At 48.7% G+C, this 11,048-nt stretch overlaps 1 protein-coding gene across 2 annotated transcripts in view; it reads left to right on the top strand.

Annotated features, from left to right (window-relative positions):
- The first annotated feature begins 1,930 nt into the window (after window positions 1–1,930).
- Window positions 1,931–11,048, top strand: part of RNF213 (ring finger protein 213) — a 133,499-nt gene continuing 124,381 nt past the window's right edge. For both annotated transcript variants that reach the window (XM_055408398.2, XM_055408396.2), the window contains exons 1-2: window positions 1,931–2,031; window positions 4,477–4,668. In XM_055408398.2, the coding sequence (XP_055264373.2) occupies window positions 4,533–4,668 (136 nt within the window). In that variant the 5' untranslated portion in view covers window positions 1,931–2,031; window positions 4,477–4,532. The remainder of the gene's footprint in view (window positions 2,032–4,476; window positions 4,669–11,048) is intronic.

Raw genomic sequence — 11,048 nt, 5'->3', positions numbered from 1 at the left:
AGTATTGGAGTTTCAGCTTCAGCATCAGTCCTTCCAATGAATATTCAGGACTGATTTCCCTTCGGATGGACTGGTTGGATCTCCTTGCAGTCCAAGGGACTCTCAAGAGTCTTCTCCAACACCACAGTTCAAAAGCATCAATTCTTCGGTGCTCAGCTTTCTTTCTATTCCAACTCTCACATCCATACATGACTACTGGAAAAACTATAGCTTTGACTAGACGGACCTGTGTTGGCAAAGTAATGTCTCTGCTTTTAAATATGCTGTCTAGGTTGGTCATAACTTTTCTTCCAAGGAGCAAGCATCTTTCAATTTCATGGCTGCAGTCACCATCTGCAGTGATTTTAGAACCCCCCCAAAATAAAGTCTGTCACTGTTTCCACTGTTTCCCCATCTATTTGCCATGAAGTGATGGGACCAGATGTCATAATCTTAGTTATCTGAATGTTGAGTTTTAAGCCAACTTTTTCACTCTCCACTTTCACTTTCATCAAGAGGCTCTTCAGTTCTTCGCTTTCTGCCATAAGCGTGGTGTCATCTGCATATCTCAGATTTCTCAGTACGTGAACTGTGAACTTCCAGATGTTCAAGCTGGTTTTAGAAAAGGCAGAGGAACCAGAGATCAAATTGCCAACATCTGTTGGATCATCAAAAAAGCAAGAGAGTTCCAGAAAAACATCTACTTCTGCTTTATTGATTATGCCAAAGCCTTTGACTGTGTGGACCACAACAAACTCTGGAAAATTCTTAAAGAAATGGGAATACCAGACCACCTGACCTGCCTCTTGAGAAATCTGTATGCAGGTCAGGAAGCAACAGTTAGCACAACAGTTCCAAATAGGGAAAGGAGTACGTCAAGGCTGTATATTGTCACCCTGCTTATTTAACTTATATGCAGAGTACATCATAAGAAACGCTGGGCTAGATGAAGCACAACCTGGAATTAAGATTGCCAGGAGAAATATCAATAACTTCAGATATGCAAATGATACCAGGCTTATTTATGGCAGAAAGTGAAGAACTAAAGAGCCTCTTGATGAAAGTTAAAGAAGAGAGTGAAAAAGTTGGCTTAAAATTCAACATTCAGATAACTAAGATCATGACGTCTGGTCCCATCACTTCATGGCAAATAGATGGGGAGACAGTGGGAACAGTGACAGACTTTATTTTTGGGGGGCTCTAAAATCACTGCAGATGGTGACTGCAGCCATGAAATTGAAAGACACTTGTTCCTTGGAAGAAAAGTTATGACCAACTTAGACAGCATATTTTAAAAGCAGAGACATTACTTTGCCAACACAGGTCCGTCTAGTCAAAGCTATAGTTTTTCCAGTATTCATGTATGGATGTGAGAGTTGGACTATAAAGAAAGCTGCTGCTGCTGCTAAGTCGCTTCAGTCGTGTCCGACTCTGTGCGACCCCATAGACAGCAGCCCACCAGGTTCCCCCGTCCCTGCGATTCTCCAGGCAAGAACACTGAGCACCCAAGAATTGATGCTTTAGAACTGTGGTGTTGGAGAAGACTCTTGAGAGTCCTTTGGACTGCAAGGAGATCCAACCAGTCCATTCTAAAGGAAATCAGTCCTGAATATTCTTGGAAGGACTGATGCTGAAGCTGAAACTCCAATACTTTGGCCACCTGATGTGACGAGCTGACTCACTGGAAAAGACCCTGATGCTGGGAAAGATTGAGGGCAGAAGGAGAAGGGGACGACAGAGGATGAGATGGTTGGATAGCATCACCGACTCAATGGACAATGAGTTTGAGTAAACTCGGGGAGCTGGCGATGGACAGGGAGGCCTGGCGTGCTGCAGTACATGGGGTCGCAAAAGGACACGACGGAGCCACTGAACTGAGCTGAACTGAACAGGGCCTGGCTCCGGGTCCACTGGAGGGCGCCACTCGACCGGGAATTCCGGCCACACCCACGTGAGCTCCGCAGAGCCTGCCGAAGCGGGAGGGGCGGGACCCGGGACTAGAGAAACGAAACCTTGCCTACAGGCGGCAGAGTGGGCTCGGGAGCCGCCTAGGTGAGAGCTGGCGGGCCGGGCTGGGGGGCACAGTTGCGGGGCCCGGGCGCGGGTACCTGGGACGCAGGTCTCGAGGGGGAGGAATACGGGTTTATGGGGAGGGATGCCGGGTCCCGTGAGCGCGGGGCGCAAGTTACCCTGGTGACGGGCTGTCCCAGTGGTCGGTGTGCCATTCCCCTAGGTGCGAGAGGGTCCCACGGATCAGGGGTCCCGCCGAGCCTGGTCCTGGGTCGCGGCGGCCGGGCCCGAGGCGCTGCCGGGGAGCGGCGCTTGCGTCCCGGTGCGTCGCGTCCGGCCGCCGTCCGGGCCGGCCCCCTCCTTCCTCGGGCGCCAAGTTTCGGTTTCTCCGCAGGTTCTCGGTCCATCCCGGCCCCGCGGGGCAGTGCTCACCCTGCTCTCTGGTGGGCGCGGCGGGGCCCGAGCGCTTTCCCCGGGCCCCAGAGACCTTCCCGGGGGCCCAGCCTCGGGTTGGACTCCCCGCGGGGAAGTGCTGGACTCCGACTTTGAGCCCAAGAGCTCCCTGCCCTGGGAGGGGACGCGGCGGGGGCTGATAGCTGATGGGGACCGCCAGACCCAGGGGGCCTCTGCCTCTACCCTGAACTGAATCCTGGGCTTTCACTAATTGCAACAACGGGAAAGTGATGTTGCGGAAAATGCCCGTTATCTTTTATTTCACAGCCTCTTTTAGGAGACCGGGATCACTGCCCACATAACCGGGCCGTCCAGAGCGCAGGGTGCTCCTGACTTATCAGGGTTGTCTGACTCATCAGAGTTGTCTGTGGCCCGGGGCTGAAGGCCAAGTTGGCACCTTTCCCGTGATGGCCTTGACAGCTGGGAGTGGGACGTGGCCTTGGGGGAAGCCAGGGAGGGCTGAGAATGGGGGAGTGTGAGGTGGGGGCCACCACCTGGTTTTCTTTGGTGGTGGTTGGGGGGATGTGGCTGGAAAAAGGCAGAAGGAAAAAAGTCAGGTAACTGAGAGAATAGAGAAGTGTTGGTACCTGCCATAACCCATAAGCCTCTGGGGAGAAACAGTAGGACACTTGAGTGAGGAATTCTGATCCCTGCTGTAAGTTTTGTGGTCTGTGTGGAAGCAGAGCTTTGGACAGAGGGAATGCACCTTAGGAGAGAGGACTGGGCCCTGGGGAGTCATCGAGAGTTTTTTAGTGAGAGAGTGCCCAGACTACAGTGGTGGTGGTTTCAGGGGGCGTTCAGAGGGGGAGAAGGGAGGTGGGGATCAGGACCCTAAGGGTGTTTTTGGGTGTTTTTGGTTCTGCTCTCCCCCTACCCAGCCCACCATCAGGGGAGAACAAGTTGGTGGTGTCAGATGAAGTGAGAAGGAGACCCAGGGGCTTCAGGGGGCTGGCAGACAGGGAGTCGCTCTCTGATGGGGCCCTTTGCTTGCCCTCCCAGCTGGGGAAAGAGCTGACTGGGCCACTGCTCCAGCAGAATTATTGGGTTTGAAGCCAACAGAAAAGGGTGACAGGTGGATCTTTATGCCCCAAGAACCAAGATACGTGTCTCCACTCTCATCATGAATGAACTCAGTGGTCTCTGGAAGCTGGAGATTCTCAGCCTGAGTCCTGACCTTGCACATGACCCTGACCATGGTTTGCTGCCACTCCCACGGAAGGTGTTCAGAGTGCCAGATGGTCTGTAAGAAGAGTGTAGGCTTCAGTTCAGTTCAGTTCAGTTCAGTCGCTCAGTCGTGTCCGACTCTCCACGACCCTATGAATCACAGCACACCAGGCCTCCCTGTCCATCACCAACTCCCGGAGTTCACTCAAGCTCATGTCCACAGAGTTGGTGATGCCATCCAGCCATCTCATTCTCTGTCGTCCCCGTCTCCTCCCACCCCCAAGCCCTCCTAGCATCAGAGTCTTTTCCAGTGAGTCAACTCGTCGCATGAGGTGGCCAAAGTTAGTAGATGGCAATTCCTATTATTAGGAATCTTGACCACTGGCCCCGTTATTAAGAGTCCTGACTGCCATCCTCTGTAGCCCTGGGCTGCCCTGTGCAGGCTGGTTCATTTGGCAGGTTCTGACTCAGCCATTTGCTGCCAGCATTTCTGCAGTGAACCATTTAGAGTCTGAGTCCCTTGCCTGGGGCATACAGCAGGTACCCCAGTCTCTGCCTGCTCCCCTACTAACCCCAGTCACCACTCACTTGGCTCAGCTGAACTGGCTCCCAGTCTCAGCTGGATGGGGACATTTTTAGACTCACTGAGTGGTGTCAGGAGGCTGGGAGGGGCAAGCCTGGCCCTGGTGGGGGCAGCAGAAAAGGAAGTGGGTGCTGCAGCCACATGGAAGGGGAGGTTGGGGTGAGGCAGACTTAAGAACCTCGGGGGCGGTGATCAGACTAGGTTTCAATTGAGCAGGGAGAATTGGGCCGCTGCAATTTCACTTTCTCAGAAAATGAAACTGAAGCAAGGTTGTGGTCACATGACAGGTGGTGGGGTATAAAGCTGGCAGCCTCAAGACTCTAGCTTCCAGATCGGCAGAAGCATGTCAGCCCCAGGAATTCCTCTCCCTGGAAGTACGGAATGCCCTTCCTGCCGGCATATCTCCAAAGAGGAAGCCCCGAAGTTCTGCAGCGAGTGTGGACAGAGGCTGCTTCCTGCAGCCCCCGAAGGAGTACCAGGTAAGGCCCCAGGGGAGCCTGGTGCAGGTAGTGGGGAGGGCAGTTCGCTCAGTCCCTCTTCCATCCCTAGAAGTGGAGACCTTGACCAGCAGGCATCCCAGGCTAGCAGGTCTCTGTGACTGGAGAACTGTTTCTAGAGGAAGCACTTTCTTTAGAAATACAGTTTTATCTGGTCCTTTGCTGAAAGCATCTGTCACTTTTTAAAGGATTTCAGTTTCATTTCTTGGAGAGAACTTGGAGTTTCCTTTCTCCTTAGGGAATGGGAAGTGTTGGGCTGAGCTGAGGGATCTTAGTGGATTTTAGAGGGTGCTGTATAAAGTGGCATCCCAGGCCCCCTTGGTGGGGGAGGGGTCCCTGCAGCTCAGCTTGCGCAGGCCCCTTCCTGATGAGGGGTTGCTCATAGGTGCATGAGGGAGGAACCGTGTCAGGTGGTCCTCACCTGCTGACTCTGGTGGGTCCTCAATTCTCTTGATGCCTGGGACCTTGGACTGTCTCCCTGCTCCTTCTAGTACACGCTAGACACGCTCTGACTGCAGGACCTTTGCCCTGCCTGGTCCCTCTGCCTGGAACACACCTTTTCTTAGAGCGCAGCACAGCTTCCCCTGTCCCTGCCTTCCAATCTTTGCTCAACTGTCTCCTCTTCTGGAGGCCACTCTAACCACCCAGCTGCACACTGTGTCTGCCCCACCCCTTCACTCCGAGCTGCACTTCCCCAGGCTGTTTGTCCCAGTAGCACCCGGATGACACCGTGGTGGGTCTTCAGAGACCTTGCTCTCTTGTTCATTGCTTTATCCCAAGTCTCCCGTATGTTGCCTGGAACACAGTAGGTGCTCGATAAATAATTGCCGAGTGAACTGAAGAAGGTGCAGTTTGAATAAGGGATGAGGTGGATGCCCCCCAGTTCTTTTAATTGGTTCTGTTTCGGCTGCATTTGTACAAAGTGCTCCTGTTACAGATGCACTCTTTGGAGTGTAAGAGGTATGGAGAGGTGGCCACTTTTTGTTGCTGCTTTTCTTATTGATTTTTTCTTATTGCTAATCCTTTGGGAGGTGCTTGGTGGGCAGCCAGGTATTCACTCTGATCATCAATTCCTGGACCAGATGTTGAATCATGGCATGGCATGGATGAAGTTTTGGTATCCAGTTATAATATCCCACCTTCCAGAGCTCCCCACCCTGGTCACTAGAACATCTGCCTGACTAGGGGGACTTGGGAGGAGGGGGTCTTTGGGACCTCAGAGACTAAAAGCACAAATAAAACCAATATTAATCAGCTAAGCTGTGATTTGCCCAGTGCTATGCTAGATATTGAGGGAGGAACTATCATCAACCCCCATTTTACAAATGCCAGGAGCGAAGCAAGGAGAGGTTAAGTAACTGTTTACAGTCACGCAGCTAACAACTGGTAGAGAAAAGATTTTGAACTCAGGAGCCAGAGCCAGTTCCCTAGAAGGAAGCTGTGGTTGAGGTCTTGTTGGCCTTAGCATTGTCTGGGAAGAAGTTTTCCTCTTCCCTTCTAGGTCCTTTTGGCTTGTCTAAGAATTAAATTGACATGAGATGGAGTTCCATTCCGTTCTGTCGCTCAGTCGTGTCCAACTCTTTGCGACCCCGTGGACTGTAGCCTACCAGGCTTCTCCGTCCATGGGATTCTCCAGGCAAGAATACTGGAGTGGGTTACTGTTTCCTTCTCCAGGGGATCTTCCCGACCCAGGGATCAAACCCGGGTCTCCCGCATTGGAGGCAGACGCTTTAACCTCTGAGCCAGAAAATCAGGGCTTCATTTGAGTCTCAAATCCTGTGCCTGGTGCCTCCTGAGACTCACCCCTTTGGGAGAGTCAACAGGAAAGCTCACTCCTCCTGGCCTCCCTTTAATTTTGTGCAAGGAGCTTTCACAGGGCTGCTAAGAGCAACTGATGTGTTTTCCAACATAACAAGGGAAAAAAAGCCTTGTCTGAGAATACCAGGTCATCTTCTAGAGTCTTGCATGTCCAGGCAGGTAGGGAGAGCAGGCAAGACAGCCGTCCACCTCAGCCCAGTCAGAGGTCATTCTGGAGCCCCTACCCTTAGCAGGGCTCGGTCACTACCAAAGTAGACAGCCCATACCTCTGAGATGCTTGGCATCTCTGCCAGTTCCAGGGGCAAAGTCTTTGAGAGCTTTGGGGAGCTGGTCGGCTTCTAGGTTGCCTGCTTATCCTCTGTGAGCACAGTGAGTGCTAAACAGGTCCATTGTCCTTAGGGCTGGGTCACTGGGGGTGGTCCCTCACCCATCGCTGGGGGTGGGAGGGGAGGAGCTGGGCCCTGGTCACTCAGTGTGGGGCACACAGTAGGGCTGAGGACCTGGGTGTTGAATGAGATGGCCAGTTTCCTTCTTCTGTCCCCCACCCACTTCCTGCTGGCTTCTCTCACCCAGCCTAGCCTCTACTTACAGGAATGGAAACTGAAACCAAACTGTTAGGAGGCTTGGCTGCTGAGGGGGTTATCTCCACCTTTTAGTCATTTGTAGGTCTGCCAGGCCGGGAGCCCTGGGCATCCTGGACACTGGCCTCCCTCTGGTGCTGCGGGTGCAAGTTCCTCGCGAACTTGAGCAGGGCTTGGAACCAGAAGAGGCCGTGGTGCAGCTTCCTGGAGGTACCCAGTGTTAGAGTCCGGAGTCGCCCTTCCCTCAAAGGAACAGAGGACACTCACGATAATGCAGGACACACAGCGAGGTTTATTTCCAGCTAGCTGGGGTCCAAGTGTCTGCCCGACGCAGCGGGTTTCAACAAGGACCCCGAGCACTCAGAGCCAAGGGGTTATATAGCATTTTCAAATCATGATATTTCTAAATTACCTAACTCACAGGAATTTTCCACACACACACAGCTGTGCATATCTCTATCCTGGTGTCTTAACGAGATAAACTCATCAGACCCGTTTACCTAATTTTCAGTGTCGCAGCCACCCACATTCTTGGTACTTAAGATTAACTTGTCTCCCAGATTTTATCTAGTTCTTCTTCCCTCAAGTCACATACTCAGTAAGAATGGTTTTTCCGGCCTCTAAGATGGCCGTTCTTATGCCAACCCATTCTTACATTCCCCCCTTTTCTGTTGTTCAAACGGAGGAATCTTCCTCCGTGGGTAGAGTTTGATCCAGGGATCATTATACATCCTTACTCAAAAACAATTTTAGGAATCTTTACTTAAAAACAACCTTATCTTAAAATGGAGTAACTTTGGTTTTACAAGCAGCAAGCAAAGTAGAGAAGCAAAAATGCATTACAGGAGCATTATGTTCTACATTAGGTTACAGCGTCTAATCTGAAATCACACCCATAATCTCATTTTTCAGGATATCTGGGAAATAGTTATTTCCCAGGATGTCTGAACCATAGCTACTCTATTTTGAGTTTTAATTGTAAAAAAAAAAATTTTTTTTTAATAGCCAAAGCAGATGTCACCGTTAATGACGTCAGTGTTTTTCCAGGTATGAGAAGATGCAAGAATTGGAACTCATAAAACCTTTTTCTGAAAATATCTGACTATCTGAAGGCCTGTTCTGCCAGTTTTTTTCAGAGCACAGAGGGCCTCATTCCTGATTTTCACCCTGAACTTCTTTCAGGGGGTGTTGAAGGTCAGCAGCTTGCAATGGTCGTGACGTAATCTTTGTAGAGGCAGGTGGCAAGTACCAACTTTCAGTCAGCAGGGTCCCTTCATAGCCACATATCTGACCATGTGACACCATTTCATGCATTGTGTCCCGCTCATTCCCAGGTCTAGGGAAGCGATGGGCCACTCAGTGTGCTAAAATTGGACCAGGCCTTGCAAGTAGCAAAAGTCTCTGGACCACTGTCTTACTAGCCTCCTGGTCCAGGAAAATATTCCCTCTTGTTGCTTTTTCTCATACCTAGAGTCACATTATTACAATTATTGATCTCATATGGAACCACATATCAGCATTATATCACAGGCTCAGTGAAACAAGTGACATAGAAAATAATATAGCCATCAGTTCAGTTCAGTTCAGTTCAGTCACTCAGTCGTGTCCGACTCTCCGCGACCCCATGAATCACAGCACGCCAGGCCTCCCTGTCCAACACCAACCCCCGGAGTACACCCAAACTCATGTCCACAGAGTCGGTGATGCCATCCAGCCATCCCATTCTCCGTCGTCCCCTTCTCCTCCCGCCCCCAACCTTTCCCAGCTAGCAGTTATTAGTAAAATAAGAATTATAAGTCAAGAACTTTCATTAGATAAAGCCTGGTATACCCCAAGTCACCTGACTTCATTTGTTAAATGACTATGCTGCTGCTGCTAAGTCACTTCAGTCGTGTCCGACTCTGTGTGACCCCATGGACGGCAGCCCACCAGGCTCCCCTGTCCCTGGGATTCTCCAGGCTATAGCCTGGTGTTAATCTCCTGGTTGTACATTGTGGAGCATCTGACCTTTAACTGAAGATTGGTTACTGAGATAAGCCTTAGAAACTAACCTAGAGTGTCCTTTTTAATAACTTAATTAAATCTTTTAGCAGTATCATGTAACAAGGAACTGTCTCAGCAGTGAGTCTTAGTAAACACTAGACATTAACAAAACTATAAACTTAATTTAACAATTTACAAAACTTAATATTCCGTGATTTTTCATTATGGAGGCATTAACCCTGTAGCCAGGAAGGCTTTAACCCATCAAATAAAAAATGAGATTTGTCAGGGAGCTGGGAGAAGCCAAGCAGCCCTCTTGGATTTCCCATAGCCCTGACTCTGATTTCCAATTATTGTTTTTCATTTTCCAATTTAGAAGCAGACTTTTGCCATGGTTTAAGGACATTAGGATGGCACAAGTCTAACAGAGTTTTTGTATAAGCAGAATGAGCTTTTACATGTCTACAAACCCGACAATTGGATTAATTTCTAAAACTAGCAGAGGATCAGGCCTATGGTAGAAAAGCATTTGATTTATATGCAGAGGTCTAAGAAGTCAAGAAAACATTATAAATGATCATACGAATCAGGTCCAGCATCTTGGGCAAGCTGTCTACCTCTGATGTCGTCGTCTTCTCATCCTGGTGTAGTAGCTTCTTCTGAAAAAAAGTCCTTCCATCCAGGTTGGAGACAGTCCCTTAAATTATGTCTTTTTCTAGTCCTGGTTGCAGGTCATGAGGCATCTGATCTTCATCCAAAGATAGATCACTGAGACAAGCTTCAGAAACAAACCTAGGGTGCTCTTCAAGAACTCAAACAAATCCTATATTAATATCACATAACAGCAAAGATCATTCAGGAAACGAGTCTTAATAGATACAGACTTCCATTAACAAACTGGGATTCAACATTCATTGAAATATCTTTTTCTCCCTAAAATCACCCTCATTTTTACCAAATATAACCAAATTAAGACTTGTTTACAAAATAGATCTGTTCTCAATAAACTTGACCTGATTATTTATATAACCATAGACTTTTCTTTTTTTTTTTGCTTTGCTGAAACTTTTATGGAGTCTCAAACTTAACGTTAAAACCTTTCAGGGCTAGGAAAGTCATCTCAAAGGCTTATCACAGATTTTGCCTAACAGATGTGAGTGAATTCCTCCCTTTCTTAAGGTCTCCAAAACTGAGATTTCTGTATCTGTTAGTGAGATAACCTTCTTAGTTTATCTGATAAAGTTACTGGAAGCCTAAGAGTTTCCAGTCTCTGAAGGGGTCAGATAGAGAAAAATGTTAAATGCTTCAATTTTTCTATTAAATACCATTTTACCAAATTACTGTTAAGTCATAATTAGTTTGAGGGGAAGGTTTCCTAAGATCTGGAAAACACAGATTCAAACCTGTAATTTTTCAGAAACCATAAAAGTTATAAGCATATTTGCCAGTTCATTCGGTCCTTTTGTTAACCTTTGTACAGTCATCAGGTCTCTCACTAGAATCTTTTAATTTCTTACCCAGTTCAGAAACTTGTATTTATCCAAAAGTCCTTTTTATAAATCTTCTGGAAGAGGAAGCATTTTCACAAGAAACTTGGTTAGTGCTGTGACAACACTTTAAGATAGTAATCAGAATTATGGCAACATTTTACCTGAATATATCAGAATTTATATATAAATTGTTTCTAGGATATCTGTGTTAGTAACATTTACCATACAATATTCAGTTCAGTTCAGTTCAGTTCAGTCGCTCAGTCGTGTCCGACTCTCCGCGACCCCATGAATCACAGCACGCCAGGCCTCCCTGTCCATCACCAACTCCCGGAGTTCACTCAAACTCATGTCCACAGAATCGGTGATGCCATCCAGCCATCTCATTCTCCGTCGTCCCCTTCTCCTCCCGCCCCCAACCTTTCCCAGCATCAGAGTCTTTTCCAGTGAGTCAACTCGTCTCATGAGGTGGCCAAAGTATTGGAGTTTC

Source organism: Moschus berezovskii, chromosome 20 (genome assembly GCF_049115385.1).
Source record: "Moschus berezovskii isolate FMDL1 chromosome 20, NW_MosBer_1.0, whole genome shotgun sequence".
Lineage (NCBI taxonomy): Eukaryota > Metazoa > Chordata > Mammalia > Artiodactyla > Moschidae > Moschus > Moschus berezovskii.
This window is presented reverse-complemented; position numbering and strand designations above follow the sequence as displayed.